This window comes from Nuphar pumila, chromosome 15, assembly GCF_984573655.1.
Source record: "Nuphar pumila chromosome 15, dmNupPumi1.hap1.1, whole genome shotgun sequence".
Lineage (NCBI taxonomy): Eukaryota > Viridiplantae > Streptophyta > Magnoliopsida > Nymphaeales > Nymphaeaceae > Nuphar > Nuphar pumila.
The window spans coordinates 49,047,621-49,067,308 of record NC_143263.1 but is presented as its reverse complement, the minus strand read 5'-3'; the positions used below and the strand labels follow the sequence as shown (position 1 = coordinate 49,067,308).

Below are 19,688 nucleotides of genomic sequence, written 5' to 3'. Positions count from 1 at the left end.
CGGACGCCCGAATATAATAAGCTTAAATGTTGGGATTGTTTGTAAATTATTGATAAGTTGAGGGTTTTCTATAAATAACTGATAAGTTAAGAGGCTTTTATAAATTTACCTTTTAACCAGCCACGATCCCTCAAACATGCCAAACCCATTTTAGTAAATTTCGCTTCCCGAAAAGGCCTATTTTGGAAAACACGGAAAGGCATTCGTCGGTCTGAAAAAATTACTTTCTTTTTAGCAGCGGACTGTTTTTTTTTTTTTTTTATGTTGGAGGAAGCGCCTGACTCGAGGCCGTCTAAAAAAGGGAAAAATTTGAAAAGTACTCTCTCTCTCTCTCTCTCAGATCTGAAACCTATTATCCGGGAACGTTAAGGCTCTCCTTTTCCCTCATTGCGGATCTCTCTCTCTCTCTCTCGCTCGCTCGCTCGGTCGGTCGCCTTTTCCGCTTCCACTGCACGGTTTCTTCGGGTAAGTGTTTCGTCTCCCTTCTCTCTTCATTCCCCCCGTGCTTTTTCCTCTGCTCGCATTCTGATGCTCGTGTTTGGATTGATCGGAGAGTGGGAGAAAACTCTGACGATAGAGGAGTTTTCGCGGGTTCAAAGGGATCCGGGATCTGGAGCAGGTGGAGTTTGTTTTTTTTTCGTTTGGATTTTGGTGTAGATTTTGAATTCTGCTGGATTTTCGAGTGTGTAGCTGTTGAGACAGGTTAGATCCGTGTAAAAGGTTCTAGGGAGTAGGAGAGAACGGAATTTCTGTTATTTTTTTTGTTGTTTCCCTGCCGATTGCTGTGCTTGAGCTCCGATGGATTCCAATTCGTTGAGCAGCTGGAAACTCGCGAGATTGCTGATATTCAAAGTTTTTGCAAAGTTTGTTTGTGAAAAAACCATCCAATTTCTGATTTCGTTTCCTTTTATATGGATTTTTGATGTTCGTATACATATCCTGTTCGAATTGTCATGGATCAGAGCCATGGGAGTTGTTGATGGTTAGGATTTTATATAGTGGAAGTCCGTTAGTTTATGACATGTTTTGTTGTTGCTTTATTTTGTTTTTGAGGTTTCTGTCGATCTCTGTTGGATTTTTTCCTGCTGAAATATGATCTATTACTAGACTGTTGGGAGTTTCAGAGTCGAGATGTAATGAATATATGAGCGTTTCCAATTTTTGGCTGCTTCCTTTCTGATTAGCATGCGTATTGCTAAGGAGACTATTCTATATAAAAGGCACTGTATGAAAGGGACATTAAAATTTTGGCCGATCTTTCTCCTTTTCTGTCTTTATTTCACGATGTGGATCTGTTTGTTGATCTGATTTTTTTTTGTATTTTGGCTTGTCTTGACTGCTGTGAATTGGTACTTGCACTTTATTATAGTTTCAAAACTTTGACGAGAAGGATTAGACTTCTGCATTAAATTCGTCAGAAATTGTGGCAGGGCACTGCTGGGAGTTGTGATATACTGCTTTGATGGTGACTTTTTGAGCAACAACTTGAAAGGGCGTGGCAGAGAGGAATTGAAGATATGCAAACGCCACGCAATAGATCATCTAAGAGGCCATTATGGATTATTGTCTTAGTCAGCATGGTGTGTATGTCTCTGATAGGTGCTTATATTTATCCTCCTCGCCGGTATGCAGCTTGTTACTTCTTTGCGTCAACTGTTTGCCACCCTTTCGGTCTAAGCGTTCAGTCTGTCCCTGCAAGAGCTTACACTGATGATGAGATTGCAGCTCGTGCTGTCATTAGTGATATACTTAAGATGCCTCAAGTTCAACCCAAGAACGCAAAAATTGCCTTCATGTTTTTAACCCCAGGTTCTCTGCCTTTTGAGAAGCTCTGGGAGAAGTTCTTTCTTGTAAGTAATTCCTCATGCATTTGTTAATATTTGTGTTATATAGTATTAGAAGACTTCAAAACGTGCATTTGTTGTGCTTCTCAATTCTGTTCCCTAATTCAGCAGATTGTAGTATACATCTTGAAGTCATAAAAGTTTTGGCTAAATTATGGTTACAGAAGCAGTGGTTTATGGATTTTCTATGCCTTATTGTAAAGTCGTAGCATATTATTGAATGATGTTGGCCCATGATGCACATGATACATTAACCTTAACCGAATCATATCTCACATAAGAGCATGCTACAGCAAGCTGTTGCTTAATATTTCTGCTAGAACGTTCATATTGTCGTAATTAATCTTCTCAATCAATGTTATGCTTCGACAAATTCTTGGGGGAGGGGAGGACCAACTCATCCCATAGAGGAGAGAGAGAGAGAGTCCTATAATGGTCTCATACACTCTTATGTCATTGTTTAGTGGTTCAGATTTTCTCTTGGAGAGAATATTGTTGTGCTAAGTCTCTTTGCACAAACATATTTTTGAGGAAGATTCAAGCATCACAAGCCTTTTTGAACTTCACAATGTTGGCGACAATCTTTAGTTTTGTGCTATTTAGAAACCAAGATAGAATTTGAGCATTCTCGGCTTCCCAATCCTCCCCCTTGATGTGATGTTCTTTAAGAGTCTTCTCCCTTGTCATCAAGAGCTCTAATTTGATCTATCTTTCTTTGTGAGTATGAATTGTGGCTCACAAGTAGTGCCAATCATATACCCTCAAAATTTCTTTCCCTTGAGATGATTTTTCATAGCGGCGGCTCACATAAGATAGCTTGAATCATTAAGACTGAAGGTGATCAACGTCATGAGTTCTTTTTTGGCCATCTTTGGAGGATGAAGCTAATTCTTGAAGAAATCCTCTTCTTTACTACAACCACGATCTTTGGAAAAGCACAACACGATCCCAAGAGCCAATGGCTCTGATACCATGTAATGAAACAAAGAGAAATACAGTGAAAAGGCCACTAAGGGCATGCAAAAACCAAAGTATTGTGCACAAGCACTAGTCTACCAAGGGACAATACACAAGCCACTTAATGGCATATACAAAAGATCAAAATACACAAAATGGCCACCAATGGGCTAGCATAAGAGAGCACAACAACTAAAAAATTAATGATCTTTATTCATCAAATATGCTTAAGAAAAACATACCTAATACAAGGGAGAGAATCCCCTTTATAGAGCATTCAGCCAACAAAGAGGGCTAGTCAACTAGCCGTTAGGCTAGAAGATAAAAATGAAAAACAGGAAAAATAGAAAATAACAAAAAAAAAGTGCCCCTACACAAGCCACTTAATGGCATATACAAAAGATCAAAATACACAAAATAGCCACCAATGGGCTAGCATAAGAGAGCACAACAACTAAAAAATTAATGATCTTTATTCATCAAATATGCTTAAGAAAAACATACCTAATACAAGGGAGAGAATCCCCTTTTATAGAGCATTCAGCCAACAAAGAGGGCTAGTCAACTAGCCGTTAGGCTAGAAGATAAAAATGAAAAACAGGAAAAATAGAAAATAACAAAAAAAAAGTGCCCCTAATGGGCACTACCTATTACACATTTAGTAAATGACTAAAATGCCCCTAATAGGCATAACCTATTATATTTACAAAATGGTCATATATATGCATACAAACAACAACAACAACTACGCCTTCATCCCAAAACAATTGGGGTCAGCGATATGAACCAAAAAAGAAATTCATTTTGGGTCTTCCACATGAATCCTTTTCCTCCAATGATTTCTATCCAATGTCATGTCCGCGGTGAGGTTCAAAGCATTCATATCCTTTCCTATCATCTCCATCCAAGTCTTCCTAGGCCCACCCCGACCTCTTTTAACTAATATATTTTCCCATTTCTCCAACCTTCTAACTGGAGCATCATTAGGCCTTCGCCGAATATGTCCAAACCACCGTAAATGATTCTCTCGCATCTTATTTTCAATGGGTGCAACACCTACCTTCTTACATATCTCCTCGTTCCGAATCTTATCTTTTATATGCATATATACATATATAATGTGTAAGTACATATGTATTTTCATATACATATACCTATGTGTCTCAATAGTCAATACATTGGGTTCTTTCCTAAACTGTATGGGAGGGAGGTTTGCGACCTACCAACACACCTTCCTTGGGTTAGGAGGGAGAGAGAGAGAGAAGAAGAAGAAGAAGAAGAAGAAGAAGAAGAAGAAGAAGAAGAAGAAGAAGAAGAAGAAGAAGAATATATACATACCTAGTTCTGATGAGGTTCCATGACCATGTTTGACACCTTTGGATATAAAACGAGATGAGACAAACCATATTTTCTGTGCAGAATTCTCTTATTTTGCCAAATGAGCACGATATGACTCCCTAAATGTTTTGAGCGTATATCTGTGAGGATATACGCATCCTAAGTATAATTGGTTCTTGGTTCTGCGAAATCCCTTTGTTTCACACTTCAAGTCAATACGATGAAATTATGTAAAAATACCTCATTTTTTTATTCAGAAATTTACTGAAAATTTGCGAATCTTACATGTATGGATTGCTACGATAGGCGAATCAAGTTCGCTCTCCCAGATCAGCCTGTCCTAGAGTACCGAGAATGAAAGCTTATGAAAAATGTCAAGTTGATCTCAATCCTGAAAGTTCAGAGATGGGTCGAGAATGGTTGCAAAGCCTTCTTAGCTAGTGTTACGCTGTTATAGCCTAAACCGACCAGCTTGAGAGATTTGGACGTGGTGAACGAGTTCGAGAATATGTTTTTCGAGGAGCTACCTGGGTTACCCCTACTCGAGAAGTTGACTTTGCTATAGAGTTGGTGCCTGGAATAACTCTAATCTCTAAAGCCCCTTACCAGACAGTACCAGTTGAGTTAGAGGAGTTGAGGAAGCCGTTGCAAGAGCTGCTTGATAAGAGATTTATGTGGCCCAACGTTTTGCCATGGGGAGCACCAATTCTCTTCGTGAAGAAGGACAGAGCTATGAGGCTATGCTTCAATTATAAGATCCTTAACCAAGCTATCATAAAGAATAAGTACCTATTACCAAGGATTAAAGACTTGTTCGGTCAACTTCAGAGGGCCAAGGTAATTTTTATTTAAAGATTTTTGAATTTTATACCCTAATTGAGAACGTGGAATTCAGACTTTTAATTGAATTATTGGTGTTTTGAAAGTATTTTTCAAGATAGACCTGCGATCTGGATATCACCAGCTGAGGATCAAGGACAGAGACTTCCCTAAGACAACATTCAAGATGCGCTACGGGCAAGGTTTTAATACAGCAAACAAGAGGTGTCCAACACTGGACATTTCGTGTCTAAAACACTTTAAAGTGTCAGCCACACGACCCAAAATGTCCAATTCTTTTGGGCATTTTTATGTTAAAGACTGAAGCATCCATGTGTGTCTAGGAGTGTCAATGTCAGTGTTTAGAAGTGCCAAACATTGTCTCTTTGGCCCTCCAGAGGTGTTAAGGTAACATAGGGTCTCTTATCCGGAAAGTAGGCCTTTTAGAAGTTTGTACACAAAATATTTCTTCCAATATATAATTCCTCCATATTAGCAAAAGCTATGAAGCTGAAAATGGCTAGCATCAACATATTGTTTACATTTTTTGTGCTGTGAACTATTGTGAGGCTAGTGTCACCAATACCACCGATATTTTGTAAATATCGCAATAATATTGGTGATTTAAGGTCAGCGGATATTATCAGCAATATATTGTGATATTTTAAAACATCTCCAATACTCAAAATATCATGATATTATCATGACAATATCATGATATTTTTAGGGAAAACCTTCATGGAATGCAAGACTATTATCTTCTTATCTTTTTTATTATTATTTATATTTTTCTTTTTTTAAACTCTCAAGATTTTCCTGAGAAAAAACAACTTTTGAAAATCTCTCCAAGAAATATCCTCACCGAGAAAATACCTTGAACGATATAGGTGACTATGGGTGAGGCACCATCTTTGGTGGCATCCTCCTTTAGTTTTACTAGTAAAAAAATATAGCTCTCCATGAGGTAAGGTCTCATTCATTGATCTTCAAAATACAATTGCTAACCAGGATCATTCACTAATTCGTAAACTGTTTCTCATTAGTGGCTCATATTTGTAGAGGTAAGTTGTGAGCTGAAGTTCTAGAGCAACGTTTTGAAGGAAAAGGGGCTTTGTGAGTTTAAATTAGGATAAGTGCTTAGTTGTCAAAAGCGCTAGGCGGAAGACCCCTAAAAGGCCTAATTGGGGCCTAGTCGAGACCCCCAAAAAAAACATTGAAAAAAGTAAGAATATCACAATAAATTGTTTAAACAATTGTGATTGTGACCATGAATGAAGTATAAGTGTGTATTTCAACATAACATATCACAAACTTTGTATAATTGCATAACGTTGAACATAACAAAAACAATGTAAATATAACATAAAGACAAACTATGAATGAAGCAAATATGGCATAAAAACAACCAATTATGAATGAAGCAAATATAAAATAAAAACAAACAATTATGAATGAATCAAATATAACATAAAATAGACAATTATGAATGAAGCAAATCTAACATAAAATAAAACAATTATGAATGAAGCAAATATAATATAAAAACAGACAATTATGAATGAAGCAAATATATTATAAAAAAGACAATTATGAATGAAGTAACTATGACATAAAAATAGACAATTATGAATAAAAATAGTGTGTGTATATATATATATATATATATATATATATATAACTGCAAAAAAACTGATATATTACAGATGCATGTAACATGTTTATATTTTTAATTTTGTATTTGTGCAAAATACATTCAAATTAGCTATTAAGGTTAAAAGAGAGTGTTATAGAAATCTAAGTAAGAGTCGTGATGATGAGAATTTGGAGAAGTATATGATAGCAAAGAAGGAAGCTAAAAAAGTAGTTCGAAATGCGAGGGATAAGGTGTATAAGGTGGTTTATGACAAGTTGGATACCAAAGAGGGCGAGAAGGATATTTATAGGCTTGCAAAGATGAGAGATAGGAAATCGAGGGATCTGAGTATGATTAGATGTATCAACGATGAAACACAAAGGGTTTTAGTCAAAGATGAGGAGATTAAGGAGAGATGGAAATATTATTTTGATAAGCTATTTAATGGAAGTCATGATCAGGATCTTGGAGACTTGTCAATTCCTTTTCATGAGATGAATCGTGACTTCATGCGCAAGATTCAAAAGAAAGAAATTGCAGAGGCTTTGAAGAAAATGAAATCAAGAAGGGCAGTTGGCCCAGATGGTATACCTATCGAGGCTTGGAAATGCTTGTGAGAGAAAGGTTTAGAATGGTTGACAAATCTTTTTAACAAGATTTAATGAGTGGAGGAAGAGTACTTTGGTGCCTCTATATAAGAATAATGGTGATATACAAGATTGCACAAACTATCGTGGTATAAAACTCATGAGTCATACTATGAAACTTTGAGAGAGGGTGATTGAGTCTAGGTTGAGGAAGGTTATCATGATATCGGAGAATCAATTTGGTTTTATGCCTGGAAGATCAACTATGAAAGCTATACATCTTCTTAGACAACTTATTGAGAGAAATAGAGAGAGGAACAAAGATTTGCATATGGTTTTTATTGATTTGGAGAAGGCATACGATAGAGTACCTAGGAACGTTCTCTGGTGGACAATGATGAAAAAAGGTGTTTCTCTCAAGTACATTAGTATAATTAAGGATATGTATGAAGGAGTAGTAACCAATGTCCGCACTTGTGGAGGGGTGACAACCAATTTTCCTATAACAGTTGGGTTACATCAAGGATCTGCTTTAAGCCCTTTCCTATTTGCTATAGTGATGGATGAGCTTACGCGATCAATTCAAGAAAATGTGCCATGGTGTATGTTGTTTGCTGATATTGTTTTGATTGATGAGTCTAGAGCTGGGGTTAATGCTAAGTTAGAATTATGGAGATAAACATTGGAAGCAAGAGGTTTAAAGTTGAGTAAGAGTAAAACAGAATATATAGAATGTCGGTTTAGTAAGCAACGAAGTAGTGATGGGAGTGTAGTGAAGCTTGGTGAGCAAGAAATATCGGTGGATGATTGTTTCAAATATTTGAGATCTATCATTCAAAAGTATGGAGAAATTGATGAAGATATAAATCATAGGATAAAGGTTGGGTGGATGAAATGGAAAAGTGCAACTGGAGTGTTGTGCGATCGTAGAATGCCATTGCGGTTGAAGGGAAAGTTTTATAGGACGACTATTAGGCCCGCTTTACTATATGGTACAGAATGTTGGGCTGCCAAGAGACATCATATTAAAAAAATGAGTGTAGCTGAGATGCGTATGCTTAGATGTATGTGTGGAAATACAATAAAAGATAAGATTCAGAACGAGGAGATACGTAAGAAGGTAGGCGTTGCACCCATTGAAAATAAGATGAGAGAGAATCATTTATGGTGGTTTAGACATATTCGGCGAAGGCCTAATGATGCTCCAGTTAGAAGGATAGAGAAATGGGAAAATATATTAGTTAAAAGAGGTCGGGGTAGGCCTAAGAAGACTTGGATGGAGATGATAGGAAAGGATATGAATGCTTTGAACCTCACCGAGGACATGGCATTGGATAGAAATGATTGGAGGAGAAGGATTCATGTGGAAGACCCAAAATGATTTTCTTTTTTGGTTCATATCGCCGACCCCAATTGTTTTGGGATGAAGGCGTAGTTGTTGTTGTATCTGTGCAAAATACATATAATAACTAATATAAATAAACATATGTTATATACATGTGAAAAAAGATACAGAGAAACAAATTATATATGACCAGTGTTGTGAAAAGCGTTGAGGCGTAGCGAGGCGCTCCACCAAAATCTGAGGCGAGGCGTAAGCCTTGAGTCGCAAAGCGTAAGCCCCCATTTTTTTTTTAAACTTGAAAAAAATATAAAAATGATCTAAAATTATAAATAAATAAGAAATGCATTATTGATGAAGCACCAACCAACATGAAATAAAAAATCTCAAATAAATACGGAAAAAATATGAGATTAACATGTAAAAGTAACAACAAAATGCATATTAGCACTAACAACCTCGGTTTGGAAGAACGCCTGATCCTTGTAAAAATTAAAATTCATTATGTAAAAAACCATACTAGTTGGAGCATTGACATGGTAAATGAATTGGATTCTGGACTGAAAAATGGAGTGGATGCCCTGAGACACTTGTTGTGTAGATTGGGTAAGACTAAACGCAACCCTAGTTGGAATGATGTTCAGTAAAGGTTTGAAATACTTAGATATCACTATTTTCTTAATCAAGTGCTACTTGGAGAACAATGTGCACAGTCATGCTTAGTGAAGGTGACGCAGGTACGTATGAAGGTCCTATGAAATGCTAAGAAATGCATACGGCGAATGCATTGTGTAAATAACCATATTAATCGGAGCATTGATAAGAGTACTCTGGACTGAACAATGGAGTGGATGCACTTTGTTACTTGTTGCATGAATTCGGTAAGACTAAACCCAGACCTAGTTGGAGCGATCGTCCGATGAAGGTTTGAATATTTAAGAATCACCATTTCCTTCATTCATTGCTACTTGGAGCTATTTGCAGAGCTTAGCGAAGGTGTGAAAGCATCATTCTCAATATCGATTACAAAAATTCAAGGGTATATGAAACTCATATGTGATATTGTAATGTTGTTTGTGCAAGTGGAAATTCGGAGATGCTTCATTTAGTTAAGAATCATTTGCCACATGCCCCATGAACCATATTTCTTGCTGTTTCTAGCAAGGTTCCTACACAACAGAAGGCCAAACACAATATTTTTTGAACAAAAGGACGCAAAAGGAACTTGATTCAGCTTCCTAAAACACTGTCCAATTTCAATAGAACAGAAATTAAAGAATTGTATCAATCAACAACTGTGACCGTGAATTTATCGAACTACATCAATTCTAAAAAATTCAAGCATGCAGAAGCTTGCCAACGATCAAAGAAGCCGGTACAAATCATAAAATCATCGTTACGTCGATCAACCACTAAAATTCCGAAACGAACCAGTCAATTAGATCAATTCAACCACATGAAGTTCCTGTCAGGAACTCGTATTTCGATGCGCAATCACGCTAAAATTCAGGATTTATCAAAAAGAAATAATTTGTGAATATGAAACCACCAAAAACCCCACGAAAAACGAACCAGAACGCGCTACGCACCTTGCCGAGGACGATATCGAAGGTTTTGGGGGAGCGAATGCGACCGTGAGCGGCGTGAAGAATGGCGCTGCCCTTGAGGACGATCTTGGCGAGATAGTGGGCGCGCTTCGCAGGCTGAGGTTGAGTTCCCAATTCTTCCTCAGACACCGCAATATCTCTTCACTCAATGGAATTCATAAACGCCCCAAAAGAAATGAAGGATACTGATTCTGTTTGTGGGAGCGATGAATCTGACGAGAAGATTGGAGAAAAGAAGATGGTGGTGGCCGGCGATGGGTGGTGGAAAGAAGAAGGTGGAAGAGGCGATGGCCGGCGGCGTGTGGTGGCCGGCGGTGGCGGGGGACGAGAGGGGACGGAGTGGAGAGAGACGGTTTGAGAGAGGCGCCTGTGTCTTTTTTAAAGACACAGGTTCTCTCGAACCTTCGAGCATATGGGTCCGGACCCGGGTCCAGGCCAGACTCGGGTCCGGGCCCATCCGATTTTCAATTTTGCCCCTCACGGTGAGGCGCGCCTCGCCTCAAGGTGCATGAGGCGTACGCCTTGAGGGTTTTACGCCTTTTAAGTGCGCCTCAAGGCGAAAAGGCCCTCCCCTCAAGGCGAGGCGCGCTTTTTGCGCCTTGAGGTGCGTTTTTAATAACACTGTATATGACATATTATAATACTGGGAAACAAATTATATAATATAACTGAAAACACTGATTATATACTTGAGAAAACATGGAATATAGATATGTGTGTGTGTGAAACACACATATCTATCTATCTATCTATCTATCTATATATATATATATTCTGATTTCAGTTATATAATCTTTTTCACATATATATGATATGTAATTTATACTATATATATAACCGAATAGAGGGGTGAGAGGAGGAAGAAGAAGAAAAGTTGAAAGAAAAAAAATGGAAAAAAAGAAAAGGGAAGAAGGAAAAAGAAGAAAAAGTGGAAGAAAAGAAAGGGGAAAAAGAAGAAGTGAAAAAAAGGAAAAATAAGAGGGTGGAAGGCATGAGGTCAGAGGAGGAAGAAAAAGAAGATAAAAAAAAACAAGAAAAACATAATTGGGAAGAAGGAAAAAAAAGAAGAAAAAGAAAGAAAAAAGGGGAAAAGGAAAGAAGAAGAAGAAGAATAAATGAAGAGGGTGGAGGGTGAGAGGGCATAGGAGAAGAAAAAAAGAAAGAAAAGGGAAGAAGGAAAAAAGAAAAAAAGAAGAAAGGGAAAAAAATGTACCTGGTAGTCTCCTCCTCTTTCTTCTCGCTATTGCCGAGAGAGAGAGCAAAAAGGGGAAGGGCGTAGCCGTTTCCCTTTTATAGTTGCCCTAATAAACAGTTAACCAGGTTTGGACCTATGTCACTTGGGTGCGTGCGCGGGGGTGCGGCATTTTCAAAAACTTGGGTGTGGGGGTGCAGTTCAGGTTGACCGCATCGGGTGCGGGTGCGGAACCTAGTTGGAGAGTCCCTGTGACATAGGTTTGGACTATTCTAAACCTGGTCAACATAGTTAATAAAACAAAAAAAGACATGATTGTCCCTGCTACCTAGGCGGTGAACAGCCTAGGCAGTGCCTAGTCAGAAAAAAGGGCCCCACCGCCTATGACCAATAGGCCAGGCGGTGGGGCTGCCCCTAGGTCACCTAGTTCGCATTAGGCGGCACCTAGGTGTCACTTTTAACAACTAAGGATAAGTTTGTGAAGCAGCCAGCTACTGGGCCATGTGAGATATGAAAGAATCATCTGCATGATTCTCATATCTAAGAATTTATGCAAAGAAAGAGTAGGTATAAATTTTTATCACTTTGCCTTCTTCTGAAGATACCCGTTCTTTTCTCAGGACAAGTCTTTTTTTTAGTCAAGAAAGAAAATAAGAAACTTGACTGAGAGAAAAGAAAGGAGGCCCTTTACTGTGAAAGTATCAAATGGGCATTGACTATTGGCCACGGGATCTTCTATAAATGGGCCTCAAAATGTTCACCTCAGAGGGAGTGAAGTTGTGAGCAGTAAAGATGACATTTGCAAAAATATAGGCATGCAAGAGAAGGGATCCATTCTAGTTGCCTATTAATCTGCAAAAGCCAATGCCAATTCATAATGAAGTCATAACTCTCTGATCAAATCATTTCTCTTCAATTATGTAAAGCCCTAACTGAGTGAACACTCTGACTTGTGTTTTGGAGAAAGGATGGAAATAAGTAAGATGATACTTTATTTTGGTCTGTATTAATATGTAATTATGTGTACATGCATTTGTAATTTGTTTGATGCAGGTATATTAAAAAAGTGATATATAATTCTTGGATCATGTCTGTTCAGGTCAGATGTCTGACATAAGTCACATCTCAGAACTGACTTGTGCACTAATTTAATTGATGTGAATTCAGCCCAAAATATATTTGGTCACTATATCTATTTCTTTATTTGGGTAATTGTATCAAATCACTTGTGTAACCAACCATGTATCTGACTTGTTGACGGCCTTACCACCATGATCATGGGAGGAGAGAGTTTTCCAAAGTATAGTCCACAGGGCATATCATACATGTACAGACTATTTCTAAACCCAAGGGAGATTAGAAAAGTTATTGGGGGCTTTTGGATGTTACAAAACTAATAATATAGAGAGGTTGGTCTTATGTGAATCCTCTTGAGGTAGAGTGACACCGAAGCCATCACTTTCTTGATGTAATTCAAGTGTTGTAATTCAATGAAGTTTTTTATGAATTTCATTCTTGAAGGTACAGGAAAATTGACTTAAGTTGGCCTTGTGTGAATTCTCTAGAGGTAGAATGACACCTTAAAGCATCACTTGATGTAATTCAAGTGTTGTAATTGTATCAAGCCTTTTATGATTTTTTTTTTCATTTATGTAATTGTGTTTTGAAGTATTTTGTAGTCAACATGTTTCAGACTTTAATAAATATCATTGCCGTCATCATGAATATTGATAAATCAGATTAACCTGAAAAACATTTTCTTCCAACCATTTTGCATCTTTGCAAAACCTGTGTGATATATTTCTGTAGGTAACACATGCTTTGTACTCCTTATGGTGACTATTAGTTGTATGTATGGAAGATTTGAAAGTGAGTTCCCTTTCACTAACACAGGCTCACTATCGAGTATGATGGTTTTCTAATTCATCTTTACATTTGAGCCTCAGGGTCATGAAGAGAGGTTCTCGATCTATGTACATGCATCTAAGAGAAAACCAGAACCTCAAAGTTCTTTGTTCATGAACAGAGAAATTCGAAGTGATAAGGTATATCTTCTCTTTCTTCTGGGCCACCATTTCTTTGCATTTGTATTGAATTCTCAGTGTTATCCATTTTTGTTATATGTGCTTCATGCTTAGGGATGCACAACGAGTCGAGCTAGCTCGGTCTCGGCTCGGGTTCGACCCGTTTAAGCTTGGCTTGAACTCGTTCAAAAAAATAAATGAGCCGAGCTTGAACAAGGGTTCAGGCTCGATACACATACATGAACCGAGCTTGAACATGCAGTCTAGCTCGGATAAGCTCATTAAGCCCGATTAAGCTCAGCTCACATAGTTATGTAAAAAATTAGATTTTATATATGTATGTATTTTGTTCATAATGTGACCACAAAAAGGGGTCTTACCTTAATGGATAATTCTTTGGGCATCTTTGGAAGTGGCATGGGTTCAAATCCCACCGTTTTCCTCTCTTTTGGAGAAGAATTTTACACAAATTTCAAAAAATTTAAAAAGGTTTTTAAATTAAAGGTGTTCGGCTCAAGCCAAGTTGTTCTCGGCTTGGTTTGAGCCGATCCAGGGCAAAGGTTATTCAAGCTCTGCTCGAGCCGAGCTTGGTCAACCAGATTTGCTTGTTGAGCCAAGCCGAGCCAGCCCAAGCTCGGTTTGAATCCGGTTCGTGTGCATCCCTATTCATGCCTTTTAATCTGATGCTTGATATGCTGTACTCTGAAAGTAGAGTTCATTTGGTGCTTCATTCAGTGATGTGATGGCAGTGCCGCTGTCCTTCTGGCTGTTGGTGATCTTGCCTATATCACCATTTGATAAATGGAAAGAGGAAAGTCACCACACTCATGGCCATATGATCTAAGCCAGCCATCGGTTGCCAGCTAATGGGAGGGGATATTGTTGGTTGGTTTTGGTCAGTAGTTGGGCTCCAGCCAGATGTGGCTTATGAAAATCCTTCCTGACACTTTTTCTAGATTTGTTAAAGGAAGAGGGGTTGCTGGGTTCCATTAGGGATTTTTCAATTGGATTTTGAGATCTGGCTTAGAAATAAGTTGGAAAGAAAACCACCTGTAACCAATGGGAAACTTTGGTCCAAGGGAAAACCAACAGATGGATTTGTTTGCAAAAAGCAGATTGCCTGCCAGTGTACATATGTTGGATGGATTTGGGTAGGGACAAAAAAACAGCATTTATAAATTGTTGTGGATGTTGATCTTGTGCATGTCCTATGCAAGCATTCATTGTTTTGGACATGCTTTGGACACTGTCTCATAATACATAGGATGTGTTCTTTTTTTTTATTCAAACTTGATAATGTTAATTTTCCTTTCCTTTCAGACATGGCAAGAGGTATGACCTATTGCATAATTGCTTTGATTGTTACATTGGTTTGTTTCTTAGTAGATTAAATTCTTCATCTACTTCAAATGGAGTTGATTAATATGTTGTTTGATCACCTCTATTGCAGAATTTACCCATGAACTTTCTTTTGATGTCATGAGCAAAGAATTGGAGACAAAAACCTTGCACTAATACCATTTGATGCAAATCAAAGGGTATCCACTAGTCTGGGATATAAACTTACTATCTGTTGACTAACAATTGATGGATTATTATAAAAAAATCAGAAAATAATCGAAGTGAAATGATGAAAAAAAATCAATCTCTCCATTTTATTGTGTTTCGTTTGACCTTCTATTTAAAGCTTTAAAAGAGCATCATTCTTTAATTGAGTTGGGTTTGAATCTACGATTAAACCAAATTTGATACTACTTCATATGCTAGTTGGATCTGGAGACAAGTATTGGCCTAACGTGTCAAGAATTTGTTTAATGGATATCATATTAGACACAGTTTATAATCTTAAGATGTGCGAATAATGTATTATGCTTGATGCATGCTGTAAACACCGATCATTCTGATTTACCTTGGGATGCATCCTCACATCATGACGGTGTGCTAATAGATGTGCTTGATCTCAATTTGGTTTTTTTAAAATGGTAATCTTAATATAAAAACTTTGATTGGTTTTTTTCTGTTGTCAACTGTGAAACTAGGGCACTTTGGGAGATGATTATTTGCTGATAATTTGGTGTGGTTTACATTTTGGAGTTTTTTTTGTCATAAAAAGGTTACATTGTCACATTTTTGGAAGCTTTGTGTGCATTTATGGATCAAGTTTGATAATGTGGCTGAATTTTAAACCTCAAAACTTATCAAATTTTATTGTTTCCAAAGCATCTTAATGTGATATTGCCCTTCCAAAAATTATTTTGTCTTGCTTGGCGGTTGTTATGCCTCATGTTAAAGAGGACTCCATTAGGGATCTTATCGGACTAACCAAACATTTGGAAGTCAAGGAGTTGAACTGTTTGGAAGTGGTGGCTGCATTCTGCCTGGTGGTTTATATACCTTGAAAGGAGTAACCGAATTTCCAAAAATCAACCCTGCAATCCCAAAATAATTCATATTCAGATAAACTGGATATTGGCACATTTGCTAGGAATAAGTGGCCTAATTTGGATTTATCATGGATTGGCCAACACCGACTTCATTGTAAGGTGTGACGCCTTGTCACCTTGCTGATTACTTAATAAACTACTTTTACTTCAAAAAGGAAAAGCCCTTTCAGCCAGCAAAGATTGTTCCTTGGCAATATATATGAATCAAAGTGACATCTTGTGTACGGCTCTTTGACCTATGAATGAAATTAATGTGTAATCAATGTGGTTTGGGGGTGTTTGTGGCTTAACTTGGATATAAACACACAATACAAGTTTATTCTTAAATTCATTTTTGCCTTGGTTAGTGATTTTTTTTAATAATCTGCAAGATCTTATTGAAGAGATAAAAAGGTGCATCATAAAATTAGTTCCGTGAACCATGAGAATGCAGGCTCTGTTATTAAATCAGTGTGACATTTCAAACAATTGAGCTTTCTCTTACAAGCATCCCTTGGCATCAGCCATTCTCGGTTGATTGAATATTATATTCATGTTATTGAGACAAGCAGCATCATGCAGGTTGACTGGGGCAAAATTTCAATGGTTGATGCAGAAAAGAGACTTCTGGCAACTGCCCTTCAAGATCCTGATAACCAACATTTTGTTTTGCTTTCTGACAGGTTTGGAATTTATCACTTTTCCTGTGAATTGCACTCTTAATATTTTTTCAGTTCAGGACTACAAATACTTCATTTATTCTCCGTTGCTTGGTTGCAGCTGTGTGCCACTGCATAATTTTGACTATGTGTATAGGTACCTGATGGATACGAACCTTAGTTTTATTGACTGGTAAGATATCTGTGGAATAGTAAAAAAGAAGTGATTCTACTGTCAGTAACAGCTTGTTTTTTATCTGTCTTTTATATGACTTGGATAAGTTAGAAACTGAATACTTTATGATTGCTACACAAGAAGGCGCTAGGATCCATGTTTTGGAAGTTTGGATCAACTGCAAATTGTAAACTTCCATGAACCATGCTTATTGAATTCAAGACATATTCTTCTCGTTTTTGAGAAACTTCCTTCTTTTAGAATGACCCTTTTGGAATGCTAAGATTTTCACAACAGATAGCACCATATAAATGTTACGTGCATGGGCCCATGGTGTAGGTCTGGGTTCAAGGGTAGGTCTAGGTAAGTTGGCTAGGTCAGAAACAGGGTCAGGTTCAGTTTGGATTCTGACAGGTTTTGAAAAAACTTCAATACTCCCAAATTACAGCAGATAAAACGCTGAAAATTTAGAGAGATCTTTAGGACACGTGGAAGTAAGTCCTGGTAAAATATCAAGGTCAAACTCCACTTGGTTCAGGATTTATGAGCTCAGGAACAAGCTATAGGGAACTAGGTTCAGACTGGGTTTTGACTGTGTTTTGAGCAGAGTTACCGGAAGCTTCTTAGATAGGTGGGAAGCTCGCTTCCCGAAAACTCGCTTCGGAAGCGCGATACTCCTTGCTTCCGAAACTTGATGAGAACATCGATTCTCCCATGCTTCTCATATGCTTTTCACACGCTTCATTTATTCTTCTTATATGTTCTCTTACTCAACTTGTCTTGTTTTTTATGTGTTTTCTCACTTTTCTCACTCACTTCCATGTGATTTCTCTAATTTGGTAGTCATTATTTTTAGATTTTGTTAAAAAATTATTTTTACACTAAAAACATGAAATTTAATGTTTTTCACTTTTATTTTAGTTTTTATGTGTTTCATTTTGATTCCCATTCAATTCTTATATTTATTTATTTATTTCATTCCTCGCTTCTCGCTTCCTATACATTTTAAAATGCATCGCTTCTCGCTTTCGCTTCCCGTATCGTTTTCCGCTTCCGCTTCCTAGTCTGGCAACCTTGGTTTTGAGTCCGGTAGGGTTTAGTAGAAAATTCAGTTATCTCTACTGGGTTAGGATCTAAGGCTGATTTTTTGAGGGTTGGTTGGTGACACGTGAGAGAACCTATGGCTAAAATCTTAGGCTTAGATCAGGTCGGGATTAGGAGATATGACTTAGGGAAGTCGGGACAGATTCTACAATTCACATGCAGAATATGTTGGGTTTTTTGGAATCAGTTTGGGTTAAATGGGTGTAGACATGGGTTTGGGCTAAGGTGAGGGCTGGTTTGACTTACAAGGACCTAGTAGACACTCTTGAGGAGTTCTACTATAGAGCTGCAGGTTAGGATGGTTGTTTGGATGGAGGTTGGTGCAGCAAGGGTTTGTCCACTGTCGAACTTGAGTCCACCATACTTGGTTTGGGCCAATTTTTCAAGTTCCTGACCTACTAGAGATTTGAACTTGGTCCATCAAGAGAGAAACATGAGAGAGAGAAGCCTAGGGGCTTAGAGAGAGGGAGAGATTCAAACTTCAATTCATTTTATAAACTCAAAGAACATTACATGGGGGTTTATATAGAGTGTAGAGGGGGTTATTTAGAACTCTACACAAGTTACAAGCTTATAATAAAAAACTCAAAAAAATAAGAAGAGACTCCTTGACCAAAACCTAAATCTAGGTAACACCTCGCAAGCTCCTACCCAATAATAGGTAAGACCTCTCCAAGCTTAAGTACTACCTTGTTGACTTAGCTAGAATTAGGGAAAACCTAATTCCAACCTTCTTTACTTCCTCCACACGTCCACCAAGGCTCCTCCCAAGGGGAGGGCGACCTCCATGTGGGTCCCACTAGGGACAGCTGGTCCTTCCAAGTCCTCCTTGGATTTAGATCTTTTCAAGTGAGGGCCGGGTCCTTCTTGATCCGCTTCGTTCAATGCCTCCTTGGATCCGGGTTCTTTTGGGCTCATACCAATCATTGCCAATTAAGATCTGGGTTAAATTGGATCCATATCAACAAGAATGTTTACTTGTTCATTAACTTATTTCAAAACTTAATCAAGAAGCAGAAATAAGGTTCTTCAAATTGATAGATGCACATCATATAAAATTATCTCCATTCCCAAATTTGGAACCTCACCTACATGATTGTTGGATACTAGTATTAAGTCATTGAAACTTATCTATTTTTCCTATAATGATAGACACACACACTCACACATTGTGTGTGAGTGAGTGTACTGTTGTGGTGCATTGTTTTGGAAATCATTCATTTCAAATCTATTTCTGCCTGCTTTCCTTGTATCTACAGTATTCTGGAACTCTCGTGGAATCTTGGGTGATATCGTTTTTTTATTTTTCTTTATCTTTTCATTTTAGCTTTGACGATCTTGGTCCACATGGAGCAGGCAGGTATTCAAATCATATGGCACCAGAAATTGAAAAAGAAGACTGGAGGAAGGGGGCACAGGTATTATTTTTTGTCAAGATCAGTGTGCTGCTGCTGGTGATGCTCTTTTTCATCACCTAGGTCAAGTTCATGTGTTGCTCTTCTGCACATGCTAATTCCTGTTATGCTGATCCTTGATAGAGTGGCATGTTGATAGATGGAAAATAAAAGTCAGGCGGGAAAAAATTCACATAATTTTTTGCTGCCATCTGTGCAGTTATATTATACTTTTTCCAAAAGTTGCCTTCACCTTCATGTTATCCCCTGACTGCACCGTGACATTGCACACATGGCAAAACTGCAATATTTATTTTAAGTTTTTTCTTTGTGATACCAGTATATTGCATTTAATACGACTAGGTTGCTAAGAAGCTTTAGAATTGCAGATCATGGATATGATGCAGTAACTCTCTTATTTCATATTGCAGTGGTTTACAATGAAGAGACAACATGCATTGATAGTATTGGCTGACAGCCTGTACTACTCAAAATTCAAGCAATTCTGCAAGGTAATGTAAATTATGTTTTCTATATTGCTGCTAGAAGGTTTTAAGCATACCTGAAGTTTAATACTTTGTTGTCTCGTA

General features: G+C 37.7%; 1 protein-coding gene across 3 annotated transcripts in view; it reads left to right on the top strand.

Annotated features, from left to right (window-relative positions):
- The first annotated feature begins 208 nt into the window (after window positions 1–208).
- The window catches only part of LOC149815374 (glycosyltransferase BC10-like), a 54,769-nt gene continuing 35,289 nt past the window's right edge, over window positions 209–19,688 (top strand). Inside the window, exons 1-7 of one of the 3 annotated variants that reach the window (XM_089988808.1) lie at window positions 209–465; window positions 1,431–1,850; window positions 13,266–13,364; window positions 16,349–16,449; window positions 16,547–16,618; window positions 19,032–19,122; window positions 19,530–19,610. In XM_089988808.1, the coding sequence (XP_089844934.1) occupies window positions 1,518–1,850; window positions 13,266–13,364; window positions 16,349–16,449; window positions 16,547–16,618; window positions 19,032–19,122; window positions 19,530–19,610 (777 nt within the window). In that variant the 5' untranslated portion in view covers window positions 209–465; window positions 1,431–1,517. The remainder of the gene's footprint in view (window positions 466–1,430; window positions 1,851–13,265; window positions 13,365–16,348; window positions 16,450–16,546; window positions 16,619–19,031; window positions 19,123–19,529; window positions 19,611–19,688) is intronic. The other 2 variants (XM_089988810.1, XM_089988809.1) reach the window with 2 other exon arrangements.